The sequence below is a fragment of the Talpa occidentalis genome, unplaced genomic scaffold (assembly GCF_014898055.3).
Source record: "Talpa occidentalis isolate TD23 unplaced genomic scaffold, MPIMG_talOcc4v2.1 talOcc4.4, whole genome shotgun sequence".
NCBI lineage: Eukaryota > Metazoa > Chordata > Mammalia > Eulipotyphla > Talpidae > Talpa > Talpa occidentalis.
Window position 1 is genome coordinate 77,481,810 of NW_023604295.1, and position 22,524 is coordinate 77,504,333.

Genomic DNA, 22,524 nt, shown 5'->3' on the forward strand with positions numbered 1-22,524 from the left:
GCTGTGCGGGAGGAGGCCTCGGAGAGCCGGGGAGCGCGGCGGGAATGGCGGGCGGGGGAGCGAGAACTCCGCATCTGGTGCCAACCGGCGCGGCCCTGGCGCGGCCTCACATTCCCACACCACGGGAGCGGCGACTCGCTACCTGGGAGGCGGCGCGCATCACCCCAATCTGTGTTTCATAAACCCGTCGGGAAATAGTTCCCAGCCTCGTGGGCCAGTAAGCAGCCGACCTTCTCTCGAAAGAAAGGCTGATTATAATCCCCAAGCTGGGCGCGGACCTCGGGGGCCTAGAATTTAAGTCGACTATTTAATATCATTATCATTATTATTAAAAGGCACCCCCCCTCCCTTAGAGTACACACACACTTCTGAAATTGGGGGGAGGGAGCTGTTGAAGACCTGAGGGTGGGAGCAGGATTGTAAAACATAACGATTTGCTAAGAAATTCGGGACCGAAAACGCAATTTACAAAACGGCGAGTTTTACAAGGTAGAGAAGGTAACTGGGCAGAAAACGCGAGGCCGACGAGCCCCCGCCGCGCGCGCTCGCCGGAGCGGATGGGTCCGGGGCGCGCCTCTCTCGGGCGGTGCCGCCGGGGCCGCGCGAGGATTTCGCAGGAAGAGGAGGCTCGCCGTGGGCACGGGACCCCGGCGTCCCCGCGCCCGCACGGAGGGGCACCCCCGCCGTCCTGCGCCCCCTGCAGCCGGCGGTGCCCCTTTCCGGGCTGCTGCGGAGGCCGCGCTAACCTCCCGCGCCGCGCCGGGCCGGAGGAGTCCCGGGCTCTCCCTGGCCGAGGGCGCCTTCCACCACCAGCTCCCCTGGCTGGGCATCGCGCAGCCCACGGTTTAAAGCTGCCACCTTTGCGCAGTCAGTGCTGCGGGGAAGTGCGCAGTTACCCCTGTTTGTGTGTTTGCGTGGGTGTTTCTCCGAGAATGTCAGACTAAAGGGACAGTCTTAACATTTATTAAAGCCTACAGGTTCTGTCTCGAGATTCATCGGGTTTGTCCAAAGTTTTGTGAGTGTGTGTGCGTGTGTGCGAGTGTGTGCGCGCGCGTCTCCACCCTCCTCTCGCCCCCCCCCACCCAGCAGTGAGAAGTAGTCCTATATAGCGATGATAAATATCCCTGTTGATCACTTGATTGATTACCTCCCTGAAAGGTCACGCGGGCTCGCAGTAATTTCCTTTTGCCTAAGGCTCCCTTTTCACTTTTACTCCGGTACGACAGCTCCGAGTACACGGGATCTTTATTTTTTATTTTAACCCCTAAATGCAACCCCTCCCCAGTACAATGCAGACAAGAAAAATCGAATAAAATCAACTGGAGACCTTTTAGCTCCCTCGCCATCTTCCTTCCCAACTCGTTCCTTTCTTTCTTCTGACCCCTCCCCTCCCCAACTCAAATGTATTCTGGATACCATTTAATAGATGAGTGTCTTGCAAGTAAACTCAGGCGTCCCTTGGGTCTGCATTTCATGTCTGTGACTCTCTTTCTCTCCCGTGGACTAAAATTCGGATTTAAACCACTAGACAAGCTATTAATTTAGCTAGACTACCCAGGGTCCTGAACCCAATTAATTTCTAATAATTATAGCCCAAGGGGGCTAGATAGATCTCCTTGCCTCTTTCTTTTATTGCCACTCCACGCCACCGAGGTCAGCGTATAATAATAAAGTGTATATTTTGAAAGCGATCTCCAGAACAGTGAGTTATTGCAATGAATGAAAATTGTTTCCATTTTGGCTAATTGAACCCGTGGCCGAAAGCTAGAGCTCTGAGACTAAATAAAGAGGACTGTTTCATTTCAACATGAAGAAACCCCTGCCTAGCTCTGGTCACCCAGCGAGAGTTTAATTTCTTAACAGCCAACCTGAAACCCTGCGTTGGGTAAACAGTATTAATAATTGCATTACAATGATTAAATTAATCTTGCTGGTAGCCAGGAGAATATAGGTTGCTATTGAATAGCAAGAAGTAAAGTTCACTGCACAAAGACAATAGGCTAAGACATACCGCCATAAAGAATTCAAACTTTCTTCCAAAGGTACTGTGGGGCTAGCTCAATTATAATACGAAGAAAGAAAAATTTCCTGTTGCATGCAATGTAATGAAAATCAGTTCTTTGCCGTTCCTGGCATTAATTAAAGCAATACAGTGGGTGAGGATATATTTGTTCTGCCCTCCTCTTCAATGACCCATCTTCCTTTCAACACCCATTTTGATTTCAACTTCTTTTGCTTAAGAAAAAAAAGACCCGACACCCCCCCCCCAAAAAAAAAAAAACTGTAATAAAACAAGCAAATCCAAACAGCCGGTAAGCTCATCTACTTTCCAAGGAGACACTGCTTCCAGGATGCCGGTTTCCGTTGGAAGAAACTCAAGAAAACGTTGGGACCCACTCTATTGCCCCTCAAAGAAACGAATTTCAGGAGGGAAAGGCTGGCGCTGGCGGGGGTGGAGGTGGGCGGGCGGCGAGGGCAGCTCTGCCAACTTGTTGAAGGCCTCTTTTTCCTTTGGGCCAGCGACAGCTTAGACTTCCCATGTGACCGTTTCGGGAATCCCAGGGGCCACTGAACAGACTGTCACCTGCTTGGGTCTCACGGCTGAGATTTAGGACAGGTGGAAATGACGGGGTCCAGACGCTTGGGAGTGGGAACCGGCCGGGGCGGTGGCGCCGGGGCCGCAGGTCTGCAGGCGGCCAGAGCCGCCCGCTGCTGCTGCTGCTGCTGCTGCTGCTGGGCTTTTGCTCCATCAGGTTAAACACACTTGAACCAGCAACTTAGCTCTTTCATTAACACTCACTTAGAACAAATACCAAATGACGAGAGAGAGAGAGAGAGAGAGAGAGAGAGAGAGAGAGAGAGAGAGAGAGAGAGAGAGAGAGAGAGAGAGACCCAGCTTTCAGGTTTAAAAAGAAAAAACGATATTTTGAATACTTTTATTAAACAACAACAAAAAGAATGATGCCTTGTCTTTTCACAATACGTTGGCCCAAGGACACAGAGGAGTTTGCGTTTATTATTTCAGTTAGAAGGGGTTGCATTCGCTAGTGTCCCACAACTTCTGGAAAGTCCATGAAAAAGACACTGTCCATGAAGCGATTGTAGGGAGTTTAAAAACAGAAGGGGTGAGTGCTCCCATCGAGCCTCACCCCAAACCGTCCTCCTCAAGAAAAGTTTGAAAGGAAAGTTTGTAAGAAAGTTATCTTCAAAATTGGGGCCTCAGAAGTGACTTTCTTTACTCTTCCCCTTTCCACCCAGTTCGTTCACAGCCCCTACCCCTTCCTACCCCCAGCCCACCACGTGGTTTATAATTTCTCAGCAGAAACAACCAGTGCAGCTTCACCTGTGGTCTTGGATTTTATTTAGGGGTTGGTTCCACGGTCTCTGTATTTCCTAGAAAATTCTACCTCCGAACTCTGCTTAACTTCCTCCCTCTAAGGGATCAAGATAGAGAACCCCTGGGGGTGAGCAATGGAGGGGAGGAAGGTAACGTCTTTTTTGTTTTATTTTAAAGCTCCCCGAGGTGAGAAGGTGAATTGAAAGTTCCGGGAAGAAACTCCTGTGGTGGAGGGCACCTCTGGGCCCTGGTGGCCTCCACCTCCTCCCCAGGGAGGCTCAAGGCTTTCTAGGTTCTGACCGAAAGGAGGGGTCTTATCCTCCACTACTACCCCTCAGTCTTCTGGCCTAGAGGAGGGTTTCCTCCAAGAGTCTCCAAAACTCATCAGAAGCAACTCAAAGGAAATTCCTGCTGGTCAGTCTAGTGTGTTTCATTCCCCAGAGACCTTTCTCTTTCTAAAGGCTCTCAAGACCCATTTTCTCCCTTTCCTCTGAGGACATTTACTGCTCAGGAACAAGGCACTCCTCCCTCCAAATAAGAGGAGCCCAGGGAACTCACTTAGAATGTTGGCGTGCCTGGCACTTTTGCACAGCTAAATGTATAAAATTCCACCTGTATGGACAGGGCAGTAGGAGCTGCAGGAGTGGGAAAAAAAATGATCCTACCTGCCTCTTTAGTCCAGAGAGGATAAACAAGTTCTCTTGTGCCCATGTGTGTGGGCACCAGAGATTTATCTTTTGGAAGTTGTTTTACTCCTGCTCTGTGTAATGACTTCTTTTGCCTTCTCCTTCCCTTCCTCACATTTCAACATCATGCATCTGTTTCCCTTGGGGCATGTATCTTGGTTCCCCAGGGATGGGTCTCTCGAAGCCAGATACCCCCAGAATTATATGCCTCTGGAGAAAGAGAAATGGTGGGCATCCTTAGTCAGAGAAAATCCTTTGAATTTTGACTTACTGAATAAAGATATATTTGAACAATTGATGTATGCCCTTTGGGGTTGCCTCTCGCTATTTATGCCCTCACACCCCAGTCCCAGGTCTGACAACAAATGACAGCAGGTACAGCTGGGCATTCTCAGTGATCTTCCTTCTCCTCCCCTGCCTTGACCAAACCTGTGTATAGGATCTGCTTTTCTTTCCCTGTTTTCTTTAACCTGAACATCAAGGATGTATTGTTGCAGCACAGAGATTGAAAAGATTGTAATTTTCTTTTACGCCGTCTGGTAGGATTTGCAACAGATATTAATGGGGACATAAATAGCTCATGGAAGGTATTGAACAAAACTGTTTAATGCAAGGAGGTTGTACCAAGAGAAAATCTATACGTGATTTGGATTGATTCATACCTTGAACACAGTTAGCCCCTTTAGGAGTTCTGCACACCCACTTCTTTGGTAAATCCTGTAATTAAAACAAATTTCAACAAAGTATTTTTAAGGATGGGGAGGGATTCCAAGGATGGGGAGGGATTCCCTCCCTCCTTCTTGTGACCCCGGAGGTTAGGGGTTTCAAGAGAGTGAATGAAAATGGCAGGCAGGCAGTGTTACAGCAGTAGGCGACTGAGTGGGGGTGGGCGGGCAGCCGTGAGGAGGCCGGAAGGTGACAGCCGACTTCAGGGAAGGCAGAAGGTCTTGGATGTCAAATGCCCGCGTCTGTTCGGACCTGGAAATCAAGGGTGATCATTACTACTTGGTGGGATGAAATGTTCCAGGGGAGGCAGCAAGCTTTGCTGTTATACCTAAAATCGAGAAAGAAATAGTTATTATGCTGCTTTCAACTCTGAAAGCAGAAGCACAATAGCTCTAGTAGCAGTAGCAGCGGCAGCAGCAGATTTCCCGAAGTTCAAGGTAATTCTCAGTTTCTCCTGAATCATTCGCCAAGGGTCCAGTCCTCAGGGTTCTTTAGTATGAGAAAGATTTTTAAAAGTCCTCCCCCGCCTTCGCTTTCCCTAGAAGGTATAGAATTTTTTTTTTTTTTGCAATTTATGGTAGGAGGAACAATAATAATAGCAGTGATACAGGCTTACTGGTGATTCTAACACGAAATCAATCCTTCGCTCAAGCCTTTTCATTCCCTTTTTTTTTTTTTTTTTTTTTGGGCGAGGTATCTGCTCCCCTCTAGCTCCCCGCGCTGGCTCCCCGCCCCCCGCCGCCCTCCCCGTGGCTCCATTTCTCCGCCTCCTCTGCGATTGCCATCTGACAAGATCTCCAAATCAAAGTGATAAATCGCTCCAAACTTTTTTTGGCGGCGCTGAGATGTTGGAGGGGCGTCTAGCGCGCATGTGCGAAGGTGTCCAAACTGACAATGCTGGAGAGATAGCGAGTGTGGATTGAGAGAAAGGGAGAGAGGGAGGGAGAGAGAGTGAAAGAGGGAAAGACAGAGTGTGTGTGTGTGTGTGTGAGTGTGTGAGTGTGTGTGTGTCTGCGTGTGTGTCTGTGTGTGTGTGAGAGAGAGAGAGGGAGAGAGAGAGAGAGAAAAGAAGAAGGAGAGAAGAGGAGGGAGGGAGCGAGAGGGAGAGCAAAAGAAGGAAAAGATCCAAGAAAAAAAAAAAACCCAACCACACACCAGCGGCAGCAGGACTGGGCACAGCATGAGATCCAAAGGCAGGGCAAGGAAACTGGCCACAAGTAGGTGCAATATCCCTTTTCTATTGGCTTTCCCCCTCCTCTGCCATCTTGCATATCTGTCTCTGGCGCTGCGGGAGGGAGCGCGGGGCTGCCTCTCGGCCGGGCCGGGGGTGGACGCGAGACGCCGCGCAACCCCAGCAACCTGCCGGCTCCAGCCTCCGCGCCCCGCCGCCCGCGCTCTCGCTCCTGGTTTGGGCGCCAGAGGAGCCCGGGCCGCCCTCAGCCCCGCGCCAGGACCAGCTGTAGCAACCCTGGGGTGGGGGTGGGGTGGGGGCAGCAAAGATAGGGGTGGGAGGGAGGAGAGCGCGCGCGCGAGGGCGGGAAGGGGGGGAGAGGAGAAGAGAGTCTCCCCCTCCCCTCCCTTCCCCCCCCAGGCGGAGGAAAGTTGCCTCTGGCCAACCAGCTCGTCCCGGGTGTGGGAGGGGGAGCGAGGATGGGGGGGGGTGCGCGCCGGGCTGAAGAAGGGAGCATTTTCGAGCCTCGGTCTGTTTCTGGGGTTTGGGCTGGGTGGCCTGCTAGCAGGGAGCCACAGTGGCGGCGGCGGCCGGGGCGGCGGTGGAGTTGGGAAAAGTTGCGAGGCCGCCGCCGAAGTTGCGCGGGCTGGCGGGCTGCGCCGAGCGGCGGCTGCAGTAGTGGGCGCTGTGCGCTCGGCGGTGCTCTCCGGCGTGCGCGGGAGGACCGGCCGGGGTGTGGGGGACACGAAGGAGGGGGCTGTGGTCGCAGGGTGTGGGAGGGCGCGGGCAGAGCAGAGCTACCCGCTCCGCAGAGCCTCGGGCAGGTGGGGCGAGCGGAGACGTCGCGCGCCCGTGGGCGCAGGGAGCGGAGGGCGCGCCGCCAGCGGCGACGGCCGCGGGGGAGAAAGGGCCGAGAGGGCGCGCTCCCGCCCGCGAGCTCCGGGCTGGCGGGGCGCCGAGTGACCCCCAGGGGGCGGGCTGCCGGAACGCTGGGCGGCGGAGAGGGCGCGGAGTCTCCTGCTCCCCTTCTGGATTGTGCCCGGGTCTTAGGTCACCAACCCTCCCCGGCGCCCCCTGCCTGCCCGGCGCGGCGAGGCTGTGGTCCGCGGCCCCGGGCCCCTGGGTTCCCGGCGGGGGCGGCGGCCCCGTCCTCCGCCCGGCTCTGCTCGCAGGGCTGTTGGATGGCTTCGCCCGGCCTTGCCCGCGGAGCCGACATTGTCCGGGAAGGCGCGAGTCCCAGCCGGGACTGTAGGAGACTGGACCGGGGTTTGTCTAAACGCTTCTGCCATGAGGCTAAGCGGTCTCGGCGGCGGCGAATCCCCGGGCGGCGCGCAGGGCTCCCGCGCGGGGCGTCGGCGCGCGGGGCTGGAGCCGCGCGGGGAGCGGACAGGCCGCCGGGGGCTCTCCCGCTCGCCGGAGACTGAACTCGATTTGTTTTGCTTGTGGACCAAAGAAAAGAGAAATGAGGGCTGGGCGGGATGTTCCTCCCCAGTGAAATCCCTGGCATCCCCTTTCCTGTCCGGCTCGCTCAAGCCCAGCGCGCCCGGCGCCCTCCAGCCTCCGGGTCCCCGCGGCGGCCGCGCCTCCGGGGCGCTGGGCTGGCAGCTGCGGGAGCCCGCGGTCAGCTCCGCCAGAGGCTGTCGGCGGAGGCGCCTTTCCAGGGTTTGACCAGTCCTCACCCAAGCACTCCCTCGCTTCCCAGCGTCTCCTCTCTCCCTGGGAGAGAGGGGTCAGCCTAAATATCGGGCTTTTTGGGTCACCAGGCCGTCTGCTTCTCTTTTGTATGTAGTTCATTTCACTTAGCTGCGGCGGTGTCACGGCGCGCCAGTGGAACTCCTGTTTGTTTTTAAATGAGGCCGATGTCTTTCTTTTCATCGGACGAGGAATAAATGTACATAAGCTTGGCGGCCCGGGGGCTTCCATGCCAGCTAAAGGTTAGGTGCGTGAAGGGGGTGGGGGCCGAGAGGCGGGGTGGGGAGCTTCTTCCAACCATGCCTGCGTCGTGAAAGGAAAGCCAAAGGCTTGGCGCGCCTCGTTGCCGGGTATCCGCCGAAGTGAAAGCAGAACACAAAACCCTTCGAATTTTCTTGAGTGACTTTTCAACTGTTTTAATTATCAAACTGTACACGGTCTCATAAAATATTCCCTCTTGTACAACCGACTAATCACCCAGAAACCCAGCCTCGTTTCCGATCTGATGCTACTTGTCGTTCATCCAGTAGGAAACCCATTTATTTTGTCTCTAGTGTCTGTGAAGGATGCGGCTGCCGCCGTCTGATAACGAGATACGAACTCATACAAACTTTTCCTGCTGAGCCCCAGGTTCCCGCTTGCGCTGCGCCGCCGCGACTGCCCTTCCCGTACAGAAGCGCTGCTTTGTACAGTCCTCCAAGTACAATCTGGGTAATAAAGGAAATCATCTTAAAACTACGGATTTTTGTATGTTAAAGCGCTGTTTCCTCCCCCCCTTGTAGCGCGCGAGTTTCCTAGAGCGTAGCAGCGATTGTCCGTGACCCCTGAGGTGCCATCCAACGAAAACTTCGCCACCGTGTCTGTAACGGTTTCTTTTTCTGGGCTAGGAAGAGGCAGAACGATGAGCACACTTTGAAAAACAAACCTACGTTAATCGTTGCAGAAGCAAACATTGCAATGGAAACACCTCACACAAACAGTTGTTTTCTCCGTTGCTTGTTATTCTTTCTTTTGTAAATGTCCTTGGTGGTCAAGTCCTATCCGGACCTTGCCTATGGCACTGGATCCTATGGATCGAGAGACCCGTGGCTACAGACCCTCACAATATCCACTGAAGTTAAACCCAGAATGAACAACTCATTTCCCAACTTGTAGTACTTGGGTCTTTTTTATATGGAGCTGAAGCCGACAAATTCGTTGCAAATCATTTGGGAGGGATAAGCAATTTAATTTAATAAATAAAAAAGGGAAAAGCAAGAAGACTGACATTTCTACTGTCTTAAGTCTCCGGTTTCTATTTCAATCTTTAAGAAAAGAAAACTAAAAGTCAGGCAGACTCTGGCAGCCCCGGGAGGCTGCCCAGACGTTTTCTTGGGCAGCGAGGATAGCACCTGAGTCGTGCCAGAAATGCCAGTTGCAACTGTGTTTTTCTGGGTGGTGGGAAAGAAGCGAGGCCGGGTCTGTCCAGCAAGTCTAGAGTCTTAACGCGAAGGAACCCGCTACCCCACCTTCCTAAAGTGACACCCGGCAGGATTTCAATCACAGCAATGAACGAGTTGCAATGAGTAACCCCCCTTAGCTACCGGCCCCCCAGAAGTCTCGTAAAGACCCAGAAGGCGATGCGATTAGTAAGACCACGGCGGCGGGGGTGGGGTGCGGGCTGGTTGTTACTCGTGCAATTGATCTGTTTAAAAAGAACCTCTAAAGTAGTAGGTAGATGATGACCCTCCCTCCCGCGCTTCAACTCCTCACCTTAGCAGCACTAGACCTAAGATCATAAAGCAAAGGCATGATGCCCTGGTTCCAGCCAGCGCTCCGGCTATGCCCACCTAGTTGCGTTTTCTTTCATTCTTAAAAAATTCAGGTTGAAACATAGCTTTGTTTAAAAAAATATTTTTATTTGTTTATTTCAGGCTGCTTTTGAGGAGAAAAAAAAAAAACGCTCGCCGCGGAGGCAGAGGCCCCTTCTAGGAAGGCGGTTTATTTGCCATTACTTGACTATTACCCTGGCTTAGGGCTTCTTTATTGCATTTGGCACTCGGAACGCAGCCTTCCTGCAGCATTTCAATGTGTTTCGCCAAAAAAAAAAAAAAAAAAAAAAAAAAAAATCCGTGTTTAGAGGAAGGTTAATAACGCTTTTCATTCTCCCCTCATCCTCAACACCGGGGAAGGCTGCAAAGAAAAGAGTCCTTTTCCACGTTTTTTATTTGTAGGGACTAAGGAGTCGCAGGCTTGGCGACGGCATGCGTGTAAATGTGTGCATAAGTGTGCCTGAGTGTGTCTTTTGCCAGGTAACCCAGCTCTTAGGGCTTCTGAGCCGAGGCCTCTCCACGGCTTGGGGTCAGGCCTCCTGCGCCCACACATCCACGCAGGGCGCCTCTCTAACAGACACTAACGCGGGCGTTCCGTGAAGCTTTGGGCTTGTTTTTCTCTTTTTAAAGTTAAAGCTAACTCTGCGAGCCATCCTCTTTAAACATCCAGTCGTTGGGGATTTATTTCATTTCATGTTTGGAAATTGGGGCAACGTTTCCCGAGGCTGCAGACTTTGCCGGGGGCAGCAAGGCCACCGCGGGGGACGCCTGGCTCCATCCTCGCGGGCGAGAGGCGCGAGAGCGCGCTGCAGACTTGTTGCACGCCTGGCTTGACCCCCTCTCTCCCGGAGCCGCCACTGCTTTCCCTCTTCTGGAAGAGAGCCCTGACGTGGAGTGGCTTGACTTGTCATCTTCTGGCCAACGGCTTTTCCCTCATTCCCAAGATACTCAGCGCCCGGGAGAGCCCTTTCCCCAAGGCCTAGGTAAACCCTTCCATCCCACCTCTCCAAACCGCCTCTTGAGGAGGTCGTGGGCCAGGGTGGGGAGTGGGGGTGGAGCTGGGGAGGCCCGCGTGAGGAGGGAGACAGCGCTCCCCCAGAGCATGCCTGCCTCCTCCAGCCTCTGAGCTCAGGGCTCCTAAACTTAGGCCAGCACCCTTCTCCCCATTTCCACCTCAGAGGTGCTGCGTGCCTGGAGCCCTGGTTTCCGCGGAGCGGGTTTGTAGGGACCATTTTCACACGCATGCACACGCCGGCCCGGGCAGGCACGCACACATTCCCGCAACGGGGGCGCAGGCACCCACATTCACGCTCCCAGGCCAGGCAGGGCTCCTCAGCCTCGTAGGGTGGAAGGGAGGCAGGCTGTGGGAGAGGGGCCTGGAGGAGCCGGTCACATTGTAAGGATGCCAGGCACACGTTTCTGGAGGGCTGGTTAACCCTTCCTCAGCGGGAAGTATCTGTTCGGAACTTTCTAAAAAGATAGGTGGGGTCTGCCTTTCTTTTCATCTGCGCAGGCCAGTGTGAATCATTAGTTCCCGCCCCACTCGCTTTGCCTCGGTCCTCGCGCTCAAATTAGATTTCCCTCTTCTCACTCTTCTGGCCTTTGGAGTTTACCCGGGAATTCTCAAGGAAATTGTGTAGTGAGAACAAGTGTGAAGGAGAGAATAAAAAGGAGACAAATAGAACAGAAAACAAAAAAGAATGGCAGAGAGAAGCAGCCTGCTTCTTCTGAAATGCCTCCAGAGCCTCAGTTTGCACAGATTGGTAATTTTTTTTCCTCAGTAAATGAAAAAAGTAAAATCCTTGTTAATTACCTTTGCTTACATGCCATACAAGAAACTTCAGAGATGTTTTTTTACATAAGGAAGAAGCTGTTTACAAAACTCTTTCAAAAGTGTGACATATTGCTCTAGTTCAGCACTGAAAAGCTAAACACACTTACCCGCCTTTGAAGTGCCCTGGCTAGGGCAGCTTATTTGAGTGCGGTTCAGATATTGCTGTGGGTATAACTAATGGCCTCTACCTATTTAGCTCAAGTGGGTGGAGAGAAAGGCCTGAATTCCTTGTCCAATGGGTCCCTCTGGAGACTGGGTTCTGGCTCCTGGCCAGTTCTGTACAATGTCAACATTGAATATTTGAATTCCCAGACTCTATTTAACAAGTTTCTAAATAAATAAACTCATTGTGTGTCTGTGTTTAAAATTATTTCACCTCTTTCATAAAAGCTACAGCATCTTATTACATTAGTCTTGCAAGTTGAATTTTTGAAAAATAAACAAACAAACAGAGCTTAAGGCATTTTAATAGGCAGACTTCACAATATGTATGTTTTACAAAGACATTCATGTGTGGGCTAGGTAAGTGCTATTTAGAGAGATCTTAGGCTGTTCTGTGTGAAGCAATAGTGAATTAAAATAGAAAAACCAAACTGAGTTTAGAAAGTCAGTGAAATATGAATCACATCTAAAGTGAGGCCTGACTGTAATCTCTTTACATATTTGATCATTTTTTTTCCCCCTTCTGAGTGCTACAGGGGCAGAGAGCTTCACTAGCATGTCCCAACTGGGTATCTGTAGACTCTCCCATTCCATAGGTATCAGTATGTGCAGAACTCAGAGCAGCTGAAATTCTATTTCTGGATATTTTTTCTTTATCTCTCTAAGTTGGAAGGGAAAGATACACAGATATTATCCTCATATATAAGTTTGGTTTTGAAAAGGATCTCATGAAACCTACATTTTTACTAATCTCTCAACAGTTGAACATCCAAAACATTTTTATGCAGATAGGAACACATTTGTTCTAAGAAGTACACACTCAATTTTTTTTTTTAAATGCAAGTTCTAGTTCTCCTGAAAGTGTGGACTCCATCTGTGTTGATAGGAAAGAAAGTGGAATTCATTCTAACTTAAAGGACAACGTTATTAAAAAGAATGGGATTTGAAAGGGCACATAGCAAAACCGGTAACATTTAGTTGGTAACATGGAAAGCTCAAAGCCAAGAAAAAAATTCCACCAACCCATGCAAACCCTAAAATAGATTACAATGACCTCAGCCATTTTCATTTTCAAAAATAATAGCCATGATTAAAATGGGGGGAGTGTTTTACTTGGAACCATTCTCTTCTGCATTATTATAAAAGCTGTTTTGTGGTTAAAGAACTGTTTCATTATAGAAAAAAAAAAACAAGGGAATTTTTAATCAAATTCCTGATTCTTCAAAAGCACCCATTCTTGAATTACTTCTTATTTTGATTTTAGTTATTATTTGTATTCACTAGTAAACATGCTTTTTGGCCTGTCTATTCAGCCAAATCCTTGAATACTAACTTTTATAACCATTGCAGAGGGGAAGTGTTCCTTACAAAAGAGAATTAATATTAATTCCTTAGTAAACACCTGCCTAGAAGTTGCTAACTCTATAGCAGGAAGAACCAAAACTTTATTAACCTTATTCAAAAACCTGCCTAAAGGAATTAATTTTGTATGTTAGGGTTGTTTAAATTATGACAGCTGAGAAATTCCTTGTACATAACACTTGTTGGGCATTGGCAATCAACAGGCTGGTGGAACAAATATCAATGCCACCCTTCTGGGTGTTCTGACATACCAAGTTCCCTGGTCTCATGAACATTAGAAATCTGCCCACCAGAGTTTGAATAGGCTGTGTTCCCTGAGTCACTGGCAGGGTCACTTTCCTGTTATTGAATGTCCCTGAGCCCTTATGTCTTTGCTTGTAAGGTGGGAGTAACACCACCTTTCTTAGGTTGCTGTGAGGTTTAAACAGGATAATACATGCACAGTACCTCACTCAGTCTCTTCACTTCCCAAAACGTATCAGTTCTGTTTTCTGAAGAGGAATTTTTTAGACATCTTCCCTTCCCTCCCCACAGCCTATCTTTTTATCCAGCCTCATTTAAGAAAAAAATTGCCTGTATGTAGCAAGCATTTCCCATGTCTTCTCAATACATTATAGTTTCAGTGTGAACAGAAGTCATATCAAAAATTTGGGCACATTAAAATGGTCTATGCCAAATTAAAATAGGCAATTTTAATTGCCTTATTCTGAATACTTGAGAATTTACCTTTGTTCTTTTTAGGGGGTGGGTGGGCAATGTGTACAGTAAGTGATTTAAGCTTTGCCACACAGATTTTTGGCATTGGTGTGCATATAGTCTAGACTACAATTCCTAGAGTATGAAAATTTTACCTTTAATGGAATGAGTTAGCCACTTTACTACCCTGGCTGAGTTCTTCTCTGAATGAGATTAGACTAGGATGGAGATTATACATTCAAATGCCTACATTGATTGGTAGTGAAGCAAGATAGATATAAGCAATCTCCTAGTTGTATTTAAATTTATGACACGTAGTCTTAGATTCCAGAACAAGAGGGAGCAGTAGGGTCTGTGGCAACTGGGAGTTCAAGTCTTCTCTAAAGGAAGAGATGCAGTTCCAGTTTACTGCTGTCATTTGGTTCTTAAGAGGGTCCAGTGTTGCCAGGTTTTTCCAATTTTTTAAAAAGATTTATTTTACTTATTTATGCATACAAGAACTGGGATGTGGGCCAGAGGTGTGGGAGATGAGAGGACTTCCCAGAGACAGAGCTAGGAGCAGAACAGGCAGATCTATTGAAATACACTGCTGAGGGGAGCAGTCAGCAAGACATGAGAGGTCTGCTGCTCCTTGTGGGTTAGCTCCCTGGCCAGGGATGGAACTCCTGCTGCAGTGGCTGCTGATAGCTTCATAGCGCTGAGACTTAACCCCTTGTGCACAAGGGAGGGCCTAAGTTTTTCTATAATTTTTTTTTTTTTTAAAAATTGCACTGGGTACAGTCAGAAGCACGGGAGGGTGAGAGAATTCACCAGAGCCAGAGCAGGGAACAGAACAGACAGAAGGACCGAAGCACACTGCTGAGGGGAGCAGCGGGCTTCAGGAGAGGTCTGCACGCTATGTGGGCATGTGGGATCCTCACGGGGTGGCCTGGGATCAAACTGGCGCTGCAGAGACTGTGGGCAGCTTTGCAACCCAGCTCTCAACCGCTGTGCCACCAGGTGAGGCCCCTATAATTTTTTAAGAAAAGTCACATATCTGGATTTTTATGGGAATTTTCTCTACTTTAAAATGTTAACTCAATTAAAACAACAAGCAAAAAACCCAAACCAACTCAGCAACAAACACCTCTCTCTGCCATGTATATTGAGTTCGTGGGAGGGCCATGAGTTTGCGGGCCATGAGTTTGCAATGTCTGGATTAGATGATTTCCAAGGGTCCTTCAAAGTTCCAACATTTTACAATATCCACCAGGCTTCCTGAATATTATTTTGTATTTTTAAGATCTATATCTGCCTCCTCCACCCCAAAGCTAATGTGTGTGCATATGTGTTTTGATAGGTGGAAGTACTTATTACAGAATCTGATATCTAACCATTTATCTGGAAGAAAAGTCTTTCACGGCCATGTTGTGTCTTTCCCTCCATGCCGCTTCATCATTAATTGGCTTAAGAAAATAAACTGAAACACTCACTTCTCTTCTCAGAGCCACTGGCCACCATTGTTTCTTATTTCTTATTCAACCCAATTCTTTGATTTGTGGGCAGGGGACTGGGCAGTAAATCATTAGCAGACAGTTTTCTGTGATTTTCCACAGTGGGAGAAGAAGTCATTTGGCTACTGTGGGCATAACAGTGGAAGAGTTTGGCCCTGCTCCCTAGGAGGGGCCAGATGTCATGTCCTGTACCTCTGTATAACTGCAGAACACAACCGCTTTTTACCACATGAACCTAAGATGAAAAAATTAGATTTTAAGGGATGAATGTATTGTTAAACAAGAGTGGCTCCTCTTATAGGAAGGTTATATACATTTAGAGACCATTTGAAAATAAACATACACTGTTCTATTAATTATCATGTCTGTTTATTATTCCTACCAAAAGTAGGAGGTGAATAATATGTAAAATTATGTCCTGAGGACTGAAAGAAAGGTTAGGGCATGAGGTGGCCTATTAGGATAAAGTTTGGAAGAAGCACTTTATAAAATCTTAATCACTATTACAGTCAAGGCACTGGCCAATACATACTTGTTACTTATTATCAATTAACATTTTTTGAAAAATCATCATATCATGAAATGTTTGTTGAGGGCAATCTGGAGTAATGATGAGTCATGTTTATATGTATTATCTATGGGTTATCAGATACCAGTTGCCTGTTTTCATACCTGACACTGAAGCCCAAATTTCTGGTCTTTGAGTGTCTTCCACTCTTGAGTTAGAAGAATGTAGTGATTTTGGGCACAAATTCTGAGTTATATTGGCCTGGGTTCAAATTCTGACTCAACCAGTTACCAACTGTGTGAAATCAAGGCAAATCAATATTTCATTGCTTCATTTTCTATCCCTGTAGATTAAAAAAGCTTATCTTATGCGAAGATTTGATGAACTAATGCATTTAAAGTACCTTAAATACAGTACGATCTCAACACATACTCATTATTTTATTAGCTTTTGAGACTTATTTTTCTATCCAAGTTATGTCCCTGTAGCTTAACTTGTTTACTTGCTCTGTTCCTCTCACCCTTTTATCAAGTTAGTAATCTTCCAACTTTGGTCCATGATGTTGCCATAATCTATAAATCTACCTTTACTGTACTCTGACCATCAAAATCTAACTTCTCAAGGTTCAGTTTAAATCCTTCCTTCTTCATGAAGTCTATCCTCATCAATAGAGGAGAAAGGATTTGAAATTCTTTTGACTTACTCTCAATTTGGAATTTATTATAAATCCTTGCCTTCATTATATATCATTTTTCGAAATAAACTGTAAAACTCCTAGAGATCCCAGTTTCTGTTTTGTACAATGCCTAGTGCTCTGCTTTGCCTATGGCAGGTATCAGTAGTTAGGTGAATGTGGTTAGTGAAGGTCTTTGGGGGAGTTCGTGAATCCCTTCTGTTTTTTGCCTGTGAAACACGCACAGTAAGGTAATGTCAGCAGTAGAAGTCTGGGTTATCTGACACTTTAATTGCATGCTAAATCCACAATTGGCTATTTTGACAGTGATAAACCACTTGGAAAGCACTTTTGGAAAGTAGGGTATTATTCCTAATTTTCACCAATAATGCTCCTCATTTTGCCAGTGCAGGTATAACCCATGGCTACTCACTTAAATAACAAATTGTTATTGATTTACACTTGATCCTAAGGTTTATGGAAACTCTGTACTGGACCTGATTCTGGAGACTTTCAGTGGAGTCCGAGGGACAGTTTGTGGCCTCACAATTCCTAGGGATTTTGGGGGTAGTCAGCTTTACAAAAGTCATCAGAAATCAAGTTTTCAAACAAATTGTAACTCCAAGTTTGGCAGTATTAATATAGAATATAGAGAAAAAAATTGGTGGCTATTTTAATGTATGTTTATAATTTATAATTTTATAATGAAAGTTTCTTTCAAACAACTAAGGTAACAGACAATGACTTATATTGAATCTTGTTTTATGGATTAAATTAACCCCACCTACCCAGTGAGGTCTCCATAATTCAAAAGTAACCATGCCTTCTTCTTCTTCCTGTATCACCGCAACCAGTTTCCCACTCTTCCACATCCCATTTAACAAATTTCTCACTTCTGTGGAGAAAAAGGACTATTTGTGTCTTCAACAACTGTCTTCATACCTTGAACGACTACGAGTTTCAGTGTCTCTTAGAACTGTACTTTTCCTGAGAGCGTCCAGTTGTGACTTTTTATCCTGTTCTTAGAACTGCCTTTATTTTTTTTTTTAAAGATAAAGCATTTTTAAAAAAGATTTATTCTTATTTATTTATGCATATAAGAACAGGTGTGTAGGCCAAAAGTGGGGGAAGTGAGAGGATTCACCAGAGACAGAGTGGGGAGCAGAATAGGAAGATCTACTGAAATACACTGCTGAGGGGAACAGCAGGCAAGATAGGAGAGGTTGAGCTGCACCATGTGGGCTAGCTTTTTGGCCAGGGATCGGACTCATGCCTCAGTGGCTGCATGATAGCTTCATAGTGCTGAGACTTAACCCTTGCACCACTAGGAGGCACCTCTTCAAACTGCTTTTAAGGTACTGGGGGCCCTTGTTAATAGGGCCAGAGACTAAGAATCATGACTCTTGTAACTTGATGATTATTATACTCTTTATCTTTGTCAGGAACTCTGAAATTAAGTAGCAATAAAATGTTTCATGATAATAAAATGAATGGAGGGAGGGAACAACTATCTTAGTTTCTGGTAGGGTATGGTCCATGACCTTTTGTGGGGGTCAGACAACTGCAAAAATCTGAAAATTGTGGAGCATATCCCAGAAAATGCAAATATGAATAAAAATGTTCACACTATCTGTGGTTCAATGGACCTCTAAATCCCAGTCATGACTATTATGGGGGGATTACCCACGGCTTTAGACTTGATTCATGCCAGTATGTATACTATAGAATGTCTTAAAGTGTCAATTTTTAAAAATTATCTTAGAGACGTTACAAGATTTATGCATACTTGTTGGAATAATTTAAAAAACAAAAGAATGAATCACATAGAAAATGAATGTTCATTGCAGTCCACTATTTTGTCACACACTGACTGCAGGCACCCATTCTTCACTATGAAGTGTTAAGTCCTACAAATTGTTCTCCATGCATCTACAAACACACACATACATACAGATTTAGAACCTTTAAAAGCAACTTGCTTTTCTCTTTTTTAAAAACTTATTAATATACCTCAGGTATTTCCCCCCTGTCAATATATATCAATCTAACCTGCTCTTTAAAAGACAAGTGGATCATCCATTGTTTGCATGTAACACATTTTATTGAACCAGTTCCCTATAGATGACATTTGAGTACTTTCCAGCTTCCAGAACAGGACAGAGAAGTTCCGTAAACCAGGACAGGACAGGACTCTAAGGGAAAATGAAAGTGAAGTGTACAATTAAAGGAAACTCACCGTTCAGGGTGAAGTGTGTTAGCCTGTGAGCCACGGGCACAGCAGGGCTTTGGGAAGGTCACAGAGGGTTGCCTCATCCTGTCAAGACACATCAGTTTTCCAAGTACCTTTACCCCCTGGAGGAACAAGGGTCGAAGTCCAGAACTGAGTACATCTGTGTAAGATCCATTGTGCTATATCTGTGGTATTTCAAGCTTACTAGATTGTTCTGGAACTCATGTTTATGTGCCGTTTCCATTTTCTCCTCCCGTTCAGAACAGGCTATGGCCGACATGAACCCATATAGCTCTAATTGGATAAGGATATAAGGACAAATGAGTCACCAGGGTTTCAAGACTAAAGGGTTTTTTTTCCTGATTTCTTTGTGTGGTACATTATGGCCATACTGTCCTATCTTGAATATAATGTAAGCCAATTGGTGTGACTAGATGAATGCAAAAAGTTATCTGAAGCCAACCGAAAAAAATTATTATTTTTAAAGTGACCCACAATAATTTCTAACCTATGAATTGGAAAGACTTTTTATAGGAAGATGTTTTTCACTGGGTAACCAGGCTATGGGAAAATTTTTATAATGGAAACTATCTCTTTTAGCTATAGCATCACAAATATGACAGTATAATGTTACAAACTAAATAAAGCCCATCAGATGTGAAATTCTAGTTTTTGATTACAAATTATAAACCAGGATTGAGAGACTTCTGACAAGTGGTTTATTTTTGGCAATGATGCTATTTATTAAATATAAAAAGCTCAGAAAAAATTAGTTTAGCCCAATCCTCTACAAGGAAGATTACAGAAATGGAATAGCTGTGTTCCAGTCCTCATATGAACAACTTTGCTTATTGAAGTTCTTTGGGTTGTAATAGATTAAAAACACACTAGATATTTCAGATTGGATTTGAGAAGGTACCATTCAAGGAATCAGCATTTACTTCAAAGTTTTCTTTTTAAGAGTTACTTTACTTTGTGATTTTTATTCCATTGAGCACAATATTTGTCCCCAAAGCAGAGATATATGTCTGTGGATGCACAACAATTCTATAGGGTATTATTCTTGTTAAGACTTTCAAGTATATTTTTAGTGAGATCAATCAAATCAAATCAATCAATAGTCATTGAGAGCCTACTATATATAAGGCATGATGAGTGAAATCCTAGAAACATTAATTTTCCCTGAAAATATGAACATCATCATTTGACAGACATAACTCGTCCCTGCCTATGGTTTATTAACTGAAACATGGATGACCATGTGTCTGTTGCTGGTTATCTATGACTCCTAAGTGGTTTTGTGGGTTTGGAATACAGAATCCTCTGCCTGACTCTTTTCTAAATATTTTCTTAAAATTGTTAAGTCATACACCCAACAAACTGCAGTGCCATTCCCAGCATTTGGGACTCCCATCTGAAATAACACCAGACTTCATTTCTCTTAATACCTGTCAGATGTGGAGCTCATTGCCTGCAATGCTATGTGACTTGCTTGTTGCTGCTGATAGGGCTTTCATTCAAGATATTTGAAAACAAAACCAGGTCCTTTATAAATCCATGCTGTTTGTTCATGACTATCACCCTTCTATTCATTCGACAACTATTTATTGCACACCTACAATTCTGGGTGAAGGGGAGGTGGTACACACACAGACAAGGTTCTTGCTCACAGGGAGCTCCCATCACAGAGAAAATATACTTATCATGTACCTCCAAGTGTTAATTTACAGGATGAAGAATATAAAGCAGGATTACTTGCTAGAGTGCCCAGACACCTTATTTCAGAAAGGTGGTAAGAGGGCTCCCTGGTGGTGCAGGGGTTAAAGTCTCAGCACTATCAAGCTATCACCAGCCACTGCAGCATGGCTTTGATCCCCAGCCTGGGAGGTGACCCACTTGGCACAGCAGACCTCTCCTGACTCGCCCCCCCTGCTCCCCTCAGCAGTGTATTTCAGTACATCTGCCTGTTCTGCTCCCCACTCTGTCTCTGGTGAATCCTCTCAATCCTCCCCCACACCCCCCTGCAACTTTGGCCTACACCATAGTTCTTGTATGCATAAATAAATAAAATAAATCTTAAAAGAAAAGAAAGGTGGTAAGAGAAGACTCCTCTGAGGAGGTGACATTTGAGCAGAGAGCTAAATGAAGAGAATGTTCATTAGTGTTAGAAGTGTGGCACACCAAAACCTAGAGAAAGGCATTCACAAGCAATGCCTCACTCTTTAACCTAGGGCAGAAGCAGATAAAGTATACAGGAATTATATTCAATTTCATTTTGTCGAACGCATTTAGAGATACCACATATACACTAAGCTGACTCCCAAACTGGGTGTTTGTGTGTCTTCCTTTATAGAATGAGTGGGAGTTTTGTGTTTGATCTGTAAACACTAGGCCAGGCAGCATCAGAAGAATGTATTAGGTTTCTGGATCCATAATTAAGTCCAGTTAAACAATTGCTTTTTGAAAAAAAAAAAAAAATTCAATAGCCTGAGCCAAGCACTGGTTTGGGTACTAACTATACAAAGAGAAATAAATGTGGGAGTGGCTGGTGACATATTTCTGAAGAGGTGTGATCCTATATCTCTGCATCCCATAGAGTGTTATAAACTGATATTACCTCTATAAAATAAAATTAAATAAAATTGTGGCAAAATACATCTTAAAATCAAAGAGAAATAAAATATGGTTCCTGTTCTTGGGGAACTTACAGTCTGTTGGGAAGGACATGGGAATAGAGTTTTAGTGGTGGGGTAAGTATAAAAGCAAGGCAAACGACAACCCTTCTGTTGGATGACAATGGTCTGGATGGTGGAATATGGCAAATACATGCTCTTGTTTCACATCTATTTCTGCAAAAAATTCTTTAAACTACATCCCTCTCAGCTCAGAAAAAAATATGTTTCAGACATGAACTTGTATAATGCATTTTAAGACATATTTCTAAATTTATCTTTTGAGCCTTCAAATACTTACTGTGAAGGAAATGATATTAAATGGGCAGCTTAATGTTTCCCGAAAGGTACCCTCATCACATTTGTCGGTAGTTAGGGAGTTGTTGATTGCAGTAACTGAGTAAATCTCAGGGTATATTTGAAATGTATACTGCATGTGTTGGGTCTGCCAATGGACAGATTACTCTTCCCACACTTGACAATTTTAGTATATTTATTACTTGTGCAGGTAGGCCAATCTCTCCCATCACAGTTGAAGAAGTTCTTCTTAGAGGGTCTCAAAGAGTTTCTTCCAACTCCTTGCTACTTGTAGGTCTGAGAACACAGATCTGATCAAAAAGCCCTATCTGAAGGATGTGTGTTGTCAAAAAGTCCCTCTGGTAGGCTTGGTTTTATCCAGTGGAAAATATTGTTACCCGAAGACTGACATGAACTCAGAGAAGTGGCTTGTCACTCAGGCTGGCATGAGATTTTGTTGTAAATAAAACAGAAGTAAGAATACAAAGCATTGCCCTCTCCCAGTTCTCTTCACCAACCATCTTGCTGTGCTGTGTGTATGTGTCTGAGCCAGTGAGCCGACAGTTGCAGCCACCAGGCGTGGCGCAGAAATCAGTGCATTCAACATGACGGCTGGACACTGAAATCCTAAACAAAGTCTCCATTTGCCTAAATGCATAAAATGCTCTAGCGCCTCAAATACTCTGTTGATGATGTTGCCATATTAAAACATCAGCATAGATGCTGTTTGACATGTGAGGTAACACTGTGTCTTCGTTTCTTTAACCTAAAAATAGTGGGTGGTGGATCTGAAGAGGAAGGGAAATGTCAAGGTAAAAAGCATTATGCATCCAGGGCTTTCAAATGGCCTCATGATCTGTGTATCAGATCTCTCTTCCTGCCCTGGAGTGGTGGTAATCTCAGTCACCAGTGTTTTATCCTCAAGAAAAGAAAATACTATGATACCTAATACAATGAGCTGTACCTTAGGAAACCTTCCAAGTGAATCTGGCCAGGACTTGTAGACAGTTTTCATGGTGTGGGGAATACAATAATTTGTTTCCTTCCACCACTTGGGTAATTTGCTGACCACATTATAACATTCCATTATGTAGACTTGACAATTAGTAATAACTTTCCTAAGAGAAAAACGTTCTCTCTGGCATTTTCAGCCTTATCTAACAGAAGAGAGACT

General features: G+C 45.9%; 1 protein-coding gene across 6 annotated transcripts in view; it reads left to right on the forward strand.

Annotated features, from left to right (window-relative positions):
* The first annotated feature begins 5,608 nt into the window (after window positions 1-5,608).
* MECOM (MDS1 and EVI1 complex locus) overlaps window positions 5,609-22,524 on the forward strand; it is a 578,367-nt gene continuing 561,451 nt past the window's right edge. For all 6 annotated transcript variants that reach the window (XM_054700716.1, XM_054700718.1, XM_054700717.1 and 3 more), the window contains exon 1: window positions 5,609-5,966. In XM_054700716.1, coding sequence (XP_054556691.1) covers window positions 5,930-5,966 — 37 coding nt within the window. In that variant the 5' untranslated portion in view covers window positions 5,609-5,929. The remainder of the gene's footprint in view (window positions 5,967-22,524) is intronic.